This window comes from Drosophila kikkawai, chromosome 3L, assembly GCF_030179895.1.
Source record: "Drosophila kikkawai strain 14028-0561.14 chromosome 3L, DkikHiC1v2, whole genome shotgun sequence".
Lineage (NCBI taxonomy): Eukaryota > Metazoa > Arthropoda > Insecta > Diptera > Drosophilidae > Drosophila > Drosophila kikkawai.
In genome coordinates, this window is record NC_091730.1 from 34,917,506 (window position 1) to 34,931,459 (window position 13,954).

The 13,954-nt window shown below is 48.0% G+C and overlaps 1 protein-coding gene and 1 pseudogene across 1 annotated transcript; both read left to right on the plus strand.

Annotated features, from left to right (window-relative positions):
• The first annotated feature begins 780 nt into the window (after positions 1-780).
• On the plus strand, positions 781-6,740 carry LOC138928472 (uncharacterized). The gene is made up of 3 exons (XM_070285552.1): positions 781-3,066; positions 4,705-6,162; positions 6,219-6,740. Exons 1-3 carry the CDS (start codon positions 781-783, stop codon positions 6,738-6,740), a joined length of 4,266 nt encoding a protein of 1,421 aa, XP_070141653.1.
• A 2,410-nt stretch (positions 6,741-9,150) lies between these two features.
• Positions 9,151-12,297, plus strand: LOC138928473 (frizzled-4-like; annotated as a pseudogene).
• The last annotated feature ends 1,657 nt before the right edge of the window (positions 12,298-13,954 follow it).

Sequence of the window (13,954 nt, forward strand, 5' to 3'; positions counted from 1 at the left end):
CTTTTGTGAGTTCCGAAAAAAACAAAAGAAAAACCCTTATAATTCCCGAAAGTTATTGACATATTCCGCCGAATTTATAAGCGTTTTCCAGCTAGTTTTGGCGGGTGGTTTTTTTCTCGCAAAGTTCTACGATTGTTGTTGTCGTATTCCGGAACTTATGGTCAAAGATGCCAATTTGGAGTAAGTGGCTAAGAATTTGCAACAAATTCCGAGGCTAGTTTGTAGCTAGATCTAGCTACTTTTTTTCGCTATATTCTATTATCCGCACGCGTTTCGTAGATCCGTCACTGACAGTTCAGTTCCCTCGTTTTGCTAGCGAGTGCTCGTAGCTAGATTTGGCTATTTTCTTTTCCTGCCGTTTTTTTGTATTCTGCGAGCTTCGCAGGGGTTTCCACAGCGTTTAAGGATTAAAGTTCCTTTTCCGTGCACTCGCTTTTCTTTTTGCGGGGGGCAGGCCTTCTCTTTTCATAGGGCATAGCTGAGTATGCCCATAGAGGGAGATAAAAAGGGAATCTCCTCCCCGGCCAAGTCGAACCCATCCTCTCCGCGGCCCATTCGATCCCATTCAGCACCCAGGTCCTCCAATCCGGGATCAGCAGTTCGGCTTCCACTTCCAAAGGGACGGATCGTCGATCGACAAGTCCGTCAAACGCTCCACGAATAGTCATCTCTCGGCCGGCGGCAAAAGCTTCTAGCGACTCTTCGCTTGCCATAAAGTCAGAGTCTCCCTCTGTTTCAAAGCCGGAATTCCTGAGGGTGACACGCTCTAGCAGCCACAAAATGGCATCCGCTGAAAAACCAACGGCCGAACAGCCAACGGCCGAACCGCCAACGGCCGCAACCGTGTCGTTGCGCAAATTCATAGCCGCCAGCGATCGTGTGAGCATTTTCGAAGCAAAGATCAATACTCCAGGTCAAGCTTCCCCGTCCCTACATCTGCTACAAGTCCGCCTGCAACAAGTGCGAGCCTTATGGGACAAGGTAGAGACGGAGTACGACACGTGCTCCGATCTAATTGCCCAAGAAGGATACCTCGAAATGGTGTCCGTGCTGCAGAACAAATATGACTATTGCTATTCGGTGTATGAGTCATGTTCAGCAGAGATCAGTGCGACAATTGACAGTGCCACGCCTCAAGCCGTGCAACCACCCTCCCAGCCAATAATTTCCTCCGGTTGCCGCTTACCTCCCTGCGATACAGAAGTCTTCGACGGGGACTACCTTCGATGGCCCACATTCCGGGACCTATTCACGGCAGTCTATGTCAACAACCCCAGGCTGACACCGGTCGAGAAGCTCTTCCATCTTCTCACGAAGACGAGCGGCGAGGCGAAAGCCATCGTCTCCAAATCCCCGCTCACAAATGACGGGTTCGCCTCTGCGTGGGAAGCGCTTCAAGACCGTTTCCAAAACAAACGACTTCTAGTCAACAGCCAACTCAAGCTTCTGTTCAACTTGAGTTCCATCTCCCAAGAATCTGGTCATGCGCTAAAAAAGTTGCAGTCCACGACAGCGCTAGCACATTCCCAAATATCCACGGACAACTGGGATTGTCTGCTGGTGTTCCTGTGCGCAAGCAAGCTGCCGAAAGTTACCCTTTCTCTATGGGAACAGTCCCTGACATCGAAATCCGACATTCCGGCTTGGGAAGAGATGAACACCTTCCTAAGCGAAAGATATCGCACATTAGAGGCCATCGAGGACATGAAGCCGACTCAAGCAGTCCCGAAAAAGCTTCAGTCCTTCGAAACGAAAGTCAGCACCAAACCAAAAGGGTGTGACTTATGCTCCAAGGAGAATCATCCAGTACGCTTATGCCCGCGCTTTCTCCAAATGTCCGTCGACGCTCGTTCCGGCTACATAAAAAAGAAGCAGCTCTGTCTCAATTGTTTTGCAAGAGGCCATCAGCTACGTGACTGCACGAGCACGCACAGCTGTTTCACTTGTAAAGAGAGACATCAAAATCTGCTACATCGTAATGTAACTCCTGCAAACTCGAGATCCTCCACGCCTTCTGCTCAGCTATCTTCAGGACCCTCCAGCAGTAATGCATCGACGAGCAATCCAACGGTGCAAAATTACTTCGCCTCTGGCACTACAGCCGTTCTTCTGAGCACGGCAATTATCGATGTGTGCCATCTAGGCACGAACTACCGAGCACGAGCCTTAATCGACTCGGGATCCGAGGCGACTTTCATTTCCGAACGCCTCTTCAATTTGATAAAGCTGCCATTCCGCAGCATCCAAACTCAAGTCTCCGGGCTGAACCAATCCGTTTCGGCGAAGTCTACCAGACTCTGCCATTTTCAAGTGCGATCTCCTACTAAGCCGGGTCTCCAGTTAGACACCGCAGCCTACGTCCTTCCAGCATTGGCGGGCAAATTGCCCTCATATCCAATAGCTCGGGATTCTTTGAAAGACCTGCCCGCTCTCCAATGGGCAGACCCCAAATTCTACGAGAGTTCGCAAATTGATGTTCTGATCGGGGCCGACATTTTACCTTCGGTAATGCTGAGTGGCACGCGAGGAAACATTTGCGGCTCTCTACTAGGCCAAGAGACCATTTTCGGATGGGTGCTTACGGGGCCGATCTCCCAGGTGAACTCAAACAGAGTCGCATCCTTCACGACTCAAGTACACCAAGTAGGTGACGAGGCACTGGACACGCTTCTCAGCAAGTTCTGGGAGGTGGAAGATCTACCAGTCCAGATGGTAAAGGAGTCGGATTCTTATTGCGAGAGGAACTTTCTCCAAACGACGAAGAAAGACGCAAGCGGGAGGTACGTGGTGACGCTCCCGTTCTGCGACCCCGTAAATTCTGGATCCAATCTAGGGTATTCGAGGTCCATCGCGTTAGTTCAGTTTCTCCGAAACGAAAATCGGTTAAAAAGAGACTTTCCCCTAAAAGAGCAATATGACAGCGTGATTCATGAATATCTGGATCTGGGTCATATGAAAGAAGTTCCGTCGACTCACAATTCTCCTACCTACTATCTTCCACATCATGCGGTGATCAAGCCCGAAAGCACCACTACAAAGCTTCGCGTTGTATTTAACGCTGTGACGGTTAGGTCATTCCTCGGGGCTCAAGGATGGCCAGGGTTCATCTCAGAAATTTATTTGTTGTCTGATGTGGTTGCTGAAAGAGATGCCGACCCGGTCCCAGAGTAGAACGCCGAGAAATATGCCGTAACTATAATTATCTGTTTATTGCCTCGAACATTACAAGTGTTAAAAAAAGATTGGGTTTAGTCTGCTGCCGCGGGTAGTCGCTCCGGAACGCCGCATTTCAGGGTTAGGTACATCCTTCCCGCTCGGGTCGACAGTGTCGGTGAAACGCCGATGCGCAGATGCTCCTCAGATCTCCTTGAGTGCGAATAACTGGTGGAGGCCCTCAGGTCTGCCAGTTAGTGGAATAACTTGTTAGCGGAGACCCTGAGATCTTCCAGTTAGCGAGCAGATTTGTGGAGTCCCTAAGGGGTTCCACTCTTTAGAAGTTCGTATAGGCCCTAAGGTCTTCTAAGATGGAAAAGTTTGTAGAGGCCCTAAGGTCTTCTAAGATGAGAAGTTTGTAGAGGCCCTAAGGTCTTCCAAGATGAGAAGTTTGTAGAGGCCCTAAGGTCTTCTAAGATGAGAAGTTTGTAGAGGCCCTAAGGTCTTCTAAGTTTGTAGAGGCCCTAAGGTCTTCTAAGTTTGTAGAGGCCCTAAGGTCTTCTAAGTTGGTAGAGGCCCTAAGGTCTTCTAAAAGAGAGAAGTTGTTAGAGGCCCTGAGGTCTTCTAAGATTGAGAAGTGGTTAGAGGCCCTTAGGTCTTCTAAGATTGAGAAGTTGTTAGAGGCCCTAAGGTCTTCTAAAAGAGAGATGGTTTAAGAGGCCCTCAGGTCTTCTAAGTTTGAGACGTGCACGGAGGCCCTAAGGTCTACCGAGATATATAGAGACTTATAGAGAGGCCCTTAGGTCTTCCAATATTGAGACGTACAGAGAGGCCCTAAGGTCTTCCACAAGTTATAGACGTAAGATATGGTCGGGGTCCCGACTATGGGTTACCGCTTACCAATATACCTTACTTAACCGTGCTCCTTGAGTGACTCCGCGCTCCTTGGGTGACTCCTTGCTGCTGGCTTCCCCTTAGCTCCTGTTAGAGGACTTGGCCGATCGCTGGCCGAAAACTGAATGCCTTTCAAGGGCTGAGGCTCGCCTTATATAGGGCTCCGGTGCGGCCGAGTGTGACCGACGCGCCCGGAGAAATTTGCCATTAAGAGTGTGGCCAGATCCTCATTTGGGCCAGTGTGACCCTTTGCGCCTGATCATGGCGCGCGCGCGCATTTAATTCAAATCTATTCCATATTCATAGTTTTCTATTGCCTATTCTATTCTCATCCTTATTTTATATCTTACGTATATATTTGTGCGCGTCTGCGCGTCACAACGCTTCAAGCCCTTCAGCAAATGGAACCAGTTTAAATGATATTTTTCATGCTGGTCCAGTCCTGAAATCTGATCTGACTATTCAGATCCTGAAGTGGCAATGCTTCCAATATGTCTTCAGTGCGGACATTACTAAAATGTACCGTCAGATTTGGGTCGATTCCAAGCACACACCCTTTCAAAGAATTCTGTTCCGAAATAAGGAAGGAGATATCCGAGACTTCGAGTTACAGACAGTTACTGCGCGCCCTTCTTGGCTATCCGAGTGCTGCAACAGCTAGCAAAGGACGTCCAAGGGCCATTTCCACAGGCCAGCCGCATTCTTCAGCATCACATGTATGTCGATGACGTGCTGGCCGGCGCAAATTCCGTAGAAGACGCCCAAGATTCGGTCCAAGAATTGCGAGCAGCTCTAAGTTTCGCTGGTTTTCCATTAAGAAAATTGACTTCTAACCGTAAGAGCAAAACATGCGATATTCCAGCTGATCACCTTCTCCATAGCGAGTTCCTCGATATCGATGCCGAAAGCACGGCCAAGACGCTGGGTATTCGATGGAGGGCAAAATCCGACGAGTTCTATTTCGTCCCTCCAGAATTAATAGTGGAACCTTCCTACAAAAAGCGGGAAGTTTTATCCCAAATCGCTAAGCTGTTCGATCCTGCCGGATGGCTGGCTCCGTTCATCATCCGTTCCAAAATGTTTATGCAGGAGATTTGGTTGCAAGACTTAGGCTGGGATGACAAGCTTCCCACGCACATGAGTCAGAGTAGGCAGTCGTTTCTCAAAGAATATTCCGACGGCTTCTGTGACGCGTCGCAGAAAGCCTATGGAGCTGCTATCTATGTCCGCGTCGAGATGGGTCACCAGATCTTGACTCGTCTGCTGACAGCCAAGACACGAGTGGCTCCGGTGAAAACCGTGTCCCTCCCCCGGCTAGAGCTCTGTGGAGCGGTGCTTTTAACCGAAATGGTGACAGCAATCCTTCCGCATTTGCCTACCGCCAGTTCCGCTCTCCGCTGCTGGACAGATTCCACGATCGTCCTAGCCTGGTTACGTAAGCCTGCTTGCAACTGGACTACGTTTGTGGCCAACAGAGTTGCCAAGATCACTCAGGCAACACCAGTCGACTGTTGGGCACACGTTCCCTCCGAACAAAACTCCGCCGATTTAGCCAGTCGAGGCGTACCCCTGATCGATCTAGCGGATAGCAAACTTTGGTGGCAAGGACCAGAGTGTTTGCAAGGGCCTCGTGAGCTTTGGCCTGCCCAAAATGCCATCGACCCGACCGAATTAGAACAGCGTGCAGTCAAGGTGCATTTCAGCAAGAACCCGTCCGAAGAATATCTTGAGCGTTTCTCCAAACTGGACAAAGCTCTGCGGGTCTTAACGTACGTTCTGCGATTCCTTAAACGCTGCCGCAAGAGCTCGATCTCGCCCACTTCACGACCCACAAGTGATGAAATCCGGGAGGCAGAAAGAGTTTTAATCTCCATTGCGCAGCGCAGAGCATATGGCCAAGAGCAGAAGCATCTGGCCGAGAAAAGGTCTCTTCCAGTGTCAAGTCCGATTGCGAACTTGTTTCCGTTTATCGACCAACACGGCCTCCTAAGAGCATGTGGTCGCCTTACTGCTGCCAAAGGGTTGCAGTATGACGAACGCCATCCAATAATACTTCCCTATGCAGACTGTCTCGCCTTCTCATCCAATTTGCTTACCAGATTACTCTTCATGGCGGTAGTCAATTAATTGTACGCCTGATCCGATCGAAGTATTAGATTCCTAAAATTAAGAATCTGGTGAAGGCTGTGGTGAATCCGTGTAACATTTGCACGATTGACAAGAAGCGACTTCAAACCCAGCTGATGGGCGATTTTCCGACAGACAGAGTTTCCTTCTCGAGGGCTTTCACGTACACGGGCGTTGATTACGCCGGCCCTTTCGAGATCAAAAACTATACAGGGAGAGCGTGTCTCATAACAAAGGGTTATGTTTGTGTGTTTGTGTGTTTCTCTACGAAGGCTATCCATTTGGAACCCACTTCCGATCTGACAACCGAGAAGTTCCTAGCGGCCTTTGCTGGTTTCGTAGCGAGGCGCGGTTGTCCTCAGATCGGCGACATGGTAGTCGTCAAGGAGGACAATCTGCCATCCGACGAATGGCGGCTCGGCAGAATTAGTTCTGTCTTCCCAGGAGCCGATGACCTCATCCGAGTTGTGGAGATCCGCACAGCTCGTGGGACAATTAAGCGCCCAGTCCATAAGGTCATACTTTTCCCTGCGGAGGATCAAGAATCCTCCGTTCCCAGTTACTAGGGCTTCTCAGTTTCCGAGGTCCGACGTTTCGTGCTACCCCTGCTAACAGTTCGTTTTTCTTTTTTTTCTATTCATCGCAGGATACGTTTTTTGTACAATGGCTCCACGTCCTCGTACCGCCCAGTTCTTGGAAAGCAGACGTTCCTGAGGAATTCAATCCTACCGCTGCCGAGTCTGCCGGGGAATCCATCCTCTTTGGAAGTGCAAGAGGTTCCGAAAGCTGAGCGCCGAGAAGCGCTACCAAACAGTACTTATTAATAAATACTGCCCAAATTGCCTCGCCCACCAACATTCCGAGGGGACCTGCCGCAGCGAAGATGGCTGCAAGAAGTTCGGTGGGAACCACCACACCCTGCTACATATGCACGAGGAGCCGTCTCCACCACACCCGTCGCGCAATCCGCGCCAATCCGCCAGGTCGCATCCCCGCTGTTCCGCCGGGTCCGTCTCCCACTCTTCGTCGCCCAACCGGGTAGCCATTGAGCGTCCACGTCCGGAGGTCTCCGCTCCGGCTACGTCGGTGGCCACGTTGGTTCGTCAGAAGACGGTCCACATACTTCCGACGGCCATCGTCGTGGTGTACACGGGATCCTCCACGTTCGAGACCGCGGCGATGATCGAACCCTGTATGGCAGTGAGCAGTATCGACCGATCGCTGGCGGCCGCTTTCCGGCTGCCTTTCACCAGTCTGGGAGACGACGAGGTCTGTTCGGCGACTCTCCAATCCCGAACAGGCCACTTCAAGCTGGAGGTTGTCCTGAAGCTTGACCCGAGCCTCAAGATCCGGACTCCTATTCGGAATCTGAGCGACGCCACACGGGCTAAGTTCGGCGACATCCGTCTTGCGGATGAGCAATTTCACCGCCCGGAAACAATCTCCCTCGTTTTGGGCTCAGACGTGTTTGCGAAGCTGATCCAACCAGGGTTCCTGAAACTCTAGGATGGTTTGCCTGTTGCTCAGAGCACTGTGTTCGGATGGACCGTTTCCGGAGCCGTTCTGGAACACTGAAGCTGATCCTGGTTTCTTTTGCTAGCGCAAGGGGGGGGGGGGGGGGAGAATGTTCACGCCAGAAGGGCGTGAAGTTACGAGCGGCAGTGTAAGCGGCAAGCGCTTGCGCTCAAGCTTGTGCTCCCGCTCACTGTTTCCTTCGCTCTGCCCGTCTCCCTCTCTTTCGCTATTCTCCAGCAGCGAACTCACCACTCCGCGGTCCCTGCAGCCCGTTTGCCATGTAGTTAAGTTAGTATTAATCAAGAACTGAAGTCAATAAAGTGTGATATAATTGAAGTGAAGCTACCCCCCTCTCGCCTACTATTTTGGAGCTTTTTCTTGTGGGATTCAGCAGTCTCCAGGCCAACTATTCCGACGACCACGCCATCCTAGAAGGACGACGATTTGTCTGGCCACTCCGCCCCCTCCATTTCAGACTTTGAATGCTCATATCTTCCACAAAAAAAATCTGAAAATTTTTGTTACAGATTTGGAATCCCAGGAAATTTGTATGGCTTAAAACGATTTTGCGATTATGAATTTTCCTATTTTTGCAACGGCTTTTGTTCGAGAGGCGCGCACTGTGCGGCGTAGCCGTCCCTAAGCTCGTCTGGAAGCGAGCGAAGATCGGGAACACGGGTGCGTGCGATCGGAAATACCGGGGTCTCCTGGCGTGAACACAACTCGAATGGTACGATGCTTTGGCAGCGTTTCAGGTATAAATAAGCAACAGTTTCGCTTAATAACTTTCCAATCTATTTCAATTTTCTTTCACTTTTAGTTTTGCATTTTTAGTTTGCATTAGACCTTTATCGAGTGCAGACGTGCATACGGACGACCGCTACGCGGAGTTTATTTTTGAAGTTTTTTTTCATGGTGAAAGAGTAATATCTGAACTCTAAAATATGTATATAAAGGTAGTCCAAGCCCTACAGTACATATGACAAACGGACGCAAGTGCGTGAGACATATTTATGATCTGAAAAAATCATCTATATGGTGCCACGCGTAACAAGCTCCCAAAAATGAGCATCGATCAAAAGATTGAGCGTAGAAGCTCTGTAAACCAATGAAACGGTTGTTTTGATATCAAAGCAGAAAAGACGTTTGTCTACCAAGCCCAACCCGGCTCTACTGACCGCCGACAGCAACAGAGCGCGCTCTTGCTCACCCGCCCTATTCACTCCAACTCCTACATCATGAAGCTATCAATGCCAAACCCCACCACCACCAGCTTCGATGGAAGACGCATCAACAACAAGCAGTGCTACAATTTCTGCAATCGCATCAAAAGCAACAGCAACAACTAAAACAACGACCAATATTGCGAAATCGGTGACAACGGCCCCAGCGCAAAATTCAATGATAACAAAAACCATAAGCTCCGATAAGCAACAAGAGGTTTCGGCCATACAGACTAGCATGGATCGCTACATACGTCGTCATAGCCCGGAGGCCAAGGGCCTTGTGGCCATCATCCCCACCGCTGCCACCTTCTCCTCCTCCTCCAACTATGCCAATCGGCAGGATCTCAAGCAGAATAACTTTGTGTGCTTTGTGGCCTGGGGGTTGCCGCTGAAGTGCTGGGCGCTTGTTTTGTGAGCAATCAGTCGGACAAGGTTCTGCAGTTCCTGGTGGCCACGCTTGTCCTTTGCTGTTGGATCTGTAACGTGCAACGTTTTAAAGCACAGTTTTGATCGAGATCTGAATTCGCGGGGGCCCGCTATAGAGTCCGGCTCTAGCTCGTCGGCTTTGTGGGTGGTGGTCTTGCTCGTTCAGATCTGCCTTGGTTTATAATCATTAATCAAGAAATTGAGAGTGCGTGCGATGGCATCCGAAAAGATATCGGAAAATGGGTAGAGAAAAAAAATATATATTCCAGAGGAGACAGTGGGAAAAGTCAGAAAAAGAAAAGAGGAGGGAAATTCGGCGAAGAGACGTAGGTGTTGTTACGTCATTTTGAATCCGCCCAACCTGTGATCACTATCTTCGAGCTCAGCTCGAGTGATCCCTTTTGATACCCTTACGACTGCAGAATCATCTGCCGAGTTCAAGCGAAAAGGACTACTCCATGGTTTCTTTTATGTCCATTTTAATACAATATTATAAGTCTAACAGTAAGAAGGGAAACCTTAGCATATAGGTAATAATTAATGTAATTTTTAGATATATACCTGAAGTAGAATACAATATTTAAGACATGTTAGTGTTAAGAGATAATACTTTATTTTAAATAAATTTTAATTTTGTAATTAAATTTCATTGCGGTTCTCTTGGCTAAACTGGAATAAATTTTTATGCGTTTATTATAACCTGTTAATGCTTTAATTTCTTGTGCGACAATTTTTATTTTTTCAGATATGTTCATTGTTCTATTTTTCTTTTAAACTAATTCTGTTTTGTTTTAGGCAGTTGGAATAAATTCATTTTTTTTTCTTACTTTTACTATTAATTTTCTTTTACTTAAATTTTATTTTAATTAGCATATGGGTGTTCTAGGCGTGGCGTGACGAATTTTATTTAAATACACGGCAAAAATAATAACCAATATACGCATCATTTTGTTGTTGCAACTCACATGATAAATTTTTCCTACGACGAAAGATCGATCTTCGGAGCGATGGCTGAAAGAGAATGCCGACTAATGTTTGCGATGGGTTAATAAATCTCGTCTACCTGCTTCATCTGCATTTCCTAATTTAATCTCTTTAATTTTGAAATATTCTATCCATAGTTTAATTCCGTTTTAATTAGCAAATACATTTTTTAACAATGCAAATTTGACTTCATTAATTTCGTAGAAGTTTTCTCTCAGTGTAGAAATAAAACCATGTGCTATGGGGCAGGCACTCGGCGAAATTGGGGAACTCGTGACCTTTTGCAAAATTTATGCACGATAGAAAGTGATTGGCGCTGGTATCGAGGGATTACTGTAGCGGCCGAAGAGGGAAATATTTTCACGCGGATTTATCATTAGGTTCAACCTAACCCCTCTAAAACAAATGTGCCTGGCACGAGTTGGCTCTAAAGAGCCACGTTAACGGCCGTGGCCGACTGCACGAAAATGCAGAGAGACTACATGCGCACTATTTGTTTGCTGATCTTCGACGGTAGCGACTTCTACACTGGGTTTAAATTAAATTTTCGGCGAAGATGCTCCGCTTAGCGGAGAGGTGCTCCGCTGGACGGAGAGGTTGCTCCGCTTGACGGAGAAGGTGGCTCCGCTTGAAGGAGAAGGTAGCGCGGCTTCTCTATCCGCCGATCTGGTCGCTGCGCCTCACAGGGCGATGTCTCCGTTCGGCGGAGATGGATGACCCTTCGCTGCCTGCGAGGGTAGGGGTGTTCCGTTGGCCGGCCGTGAAATTGGCCGCCTCGGAACGGCTGGCCTTACTGCCGCTAGAACGGCATAATCCTTCCCTCCTCCGATGCCACGCTGAAAGTGGGTGCTCCGCTGGACACTCCCTAAACCGAGTGTTTGCAAAAAAATGCCATCAGAATTATGCCAACAATTGGTGGCACTTAATGCTTACCTAGCCTTTCTGCCAACTTTGGCAACTAAACAATACAAAAAATTTCTCCTCGTGGTGCAGCTCCACTGCCGTTGATTTCGGATGCACTTTATTTTAACCCGCACTCAAATAAGACGCGTGTGATCGCTTTAGCACTCTCAGAGAAAAGAACATGGCCGGATTCCGGATATACACCGGTGAAGTTGGCCGATTGCTCCGATGCAGTTGCAGCCGGAGTGCAATAATTGGCAACGCTCTAATCACTGCTATACCTAAATGCATACTTTTAGGCCAAAGTACCTAAACAGACCAAAAGTGTTTCAGGCGCCGTTACAGATCTTTGGCTCCATGAACCTGATCTCCGGCTATCTGGTGCACTGCCGCACCAAGGAGATCCTGACAAACAGCAATGCCCTGACCCTGCAACAACGGAGTGCTCATGGGTATAGGCATATTCGTCTTTATGTATGGCTTAGCCTGCCCTTTGCTCATGCTGGGCGTCATCTATGAGTTTGCCAACATCGATGTCTGGCTGGGATCGGGCGAGACCAGCACTCTGTTGTGGCCGTTTTTGGTGCGCGCCTTTATGGAACTGATGCTGGGCATTTGCTGCTTTGCCTGGATCCTGGGACCCCGCATTTCCATTATGTACAAAAGTCAGGTGGGTGGTAATAATAAGATTAAGCCGTTGCCTGGAGGCACCGATGCTCAGAGCAGCTCGCGTGGCTCGCATGCGGCATGCAGCAGCACGGTTGTCTCTTACCATTCGGTGAGGCCATTCATGGCCAGTGCTCCCGCCGCAGCTGCAGAATCCCTACAAGCTAAAATCATTACCAGGAGCAGGTTCCATATCGTTGAATCAAATGAGGAATCATCAGCACAGGCACCATCACAGGCATCATCATCATCATCACCAGCAGCAGCAGCATCACCATCACCAGCAGGGACACCACTCTTCTTCCTCGCATCGCGTGTATTATCCACCGGGGGTAGAAGCTATGCCTCCCAGAACCACTACTATCCTCCCCTGCAGCATTATGGCGATAAGACGCTGCTCTAGGAGGAATTCTTTCCACATCAAATGTTCCTGCTTCCACTTAATATATAATTATATATATGTACTAGAAGACATTACCACGCATTGCTGTGGCTAACAAATGAGTATATTACAAAGTTCTTAGTAAATAACATGTGACACTTATGAATGGAGTTATGAATGACGTAGGTAAGATAGTAATATTTATTATTTGAATTATAAATATAATCGGGGCCAAATATTTTTGGTTAGCTTGTCTTTTGCTAACAAAAATAGATTTGACGGGTTTCCCACACGTGAACATGCAACATATAGTTGCCCATGAGAAAAACATGGATTTTCCAAATGTAAACCACATAGGGACATTTGACCTTGGGATTTACATATTTACAGACACGGCAGAATTTAAATGAATTTTAAAGGGTAGTATGCACATATAAGGTTGTCAAAAAAGTCCTGCGGTATTTTCGCTAGGTGTCTTTGCAAGCGCGTAGTTCTAGTTTTATTCGTCGCATCGGTTTACATTATACCTTTTTGGAAAGCTCTTTTCACGCGCTAACATTTGTTTGATTTATGGTTGTTTGTTTTTATTCGTTCGTGAGTTATAGCGCCGCAAACATGGAGCAAAATAAAGAGAAAATAGGCATATTTTACTGTACTACTACGATAAAGGCAAAAATGCATCTCATGCTGCCAATAAAATTTGTGCAGTTTATGGACGATACAGTTTCCATTTCCACTGCACAACGATGGTTTCAACGTTTTCGTTCTGGTGCAGAGGTGGTCGAAGATGCGCCACGCTCCAGAAGGCCTGTCGTCGAAAATTGCGATAAAATCGCTGAATTGATCGAAAGAGACCGGAATTGTAGCAGCCGTAGCATCGGCCAAGAGCTGGGCATGAGTTATCAAACTGTTATAAACCATTTGAAGAAGCTTGGATTCAAAAAGAAGCTCGACGTATGGGTGCTACACGACTCGACGCAAAAAAACATTTTTGACCGTATGGATGCATGCGAATCGCTTTTGAATCGCAACAAAATCGACCCTTTTTGAAGCGGATAGTGACTGGCGATGAAAAAGGGTCCCTTACGACAACGTGAAGCACAAACAGTCGTGGTCAAAAAGCGGTGAAGCTGCCCAGACGGTGGCCAAGCCTGGATTGACGGCCAGCAAGGTTCTTTTGTGTGTTTGGTAGAATTGGCAGGGAATCATCCACTATGAGCTGCTCCCCTATGGTCAAACGCTCAATCCGGACCTGTACTACCAACAACTGGACCGCTTGAATGCAGCACTCATGCAAAAGAGGCCATCTTTGATCAACAGAAGCCGAATTGTCTTCCATTAGGACAACGCCAGGCTACACACGTCTTTGGTGACGCGCCAGAAGCTTCCGAAGCTCGGGTGGGAGGTTCTTTTGCATCCACCGTATGGTCCGGATCTTGCACCAAGTGATTACCACCTATTTCGGTCCATGGCGAACGAGCTTGGTAGTCGGAAGTTGGACACAAGAGAGCCCTTTGAAAATTGGCTCTTCGAGATTTTTGCCAATAGGGAAGCGAGCTTCTATAAGAGGGGCGTTATGAAGTTGGCATCTCGTTGGGAATTCGTCATCGAACAAAACGGCGCATATTTGACTTAAATCGCACTATTATAACCAATTTTATGAACAATTGAAAATTCA

Coding starts and splice junctions, on each gene's coding strand:
- LOC138928472 (XM_070285552.1), top strand. CDS start 781: ATGGCATCCGCTGAAAAACCAACGGCCGAACAGCCAACGGCCGAACCG. Junction 3,067..4,704: donor TTGTATTTAACGCTGTGACG/GTTAGGTCATTC, acceptor GTGCTGCAACAG/CTAGCAAAGGACGTCCAAGG. Junction 6,163..6,218: donor CCAGATTACTCTTCATGGCG/GTAGTCAATTAA, acceptor CCTAAAATTAAG/AATCTGGTGAAGGCTGTGGT.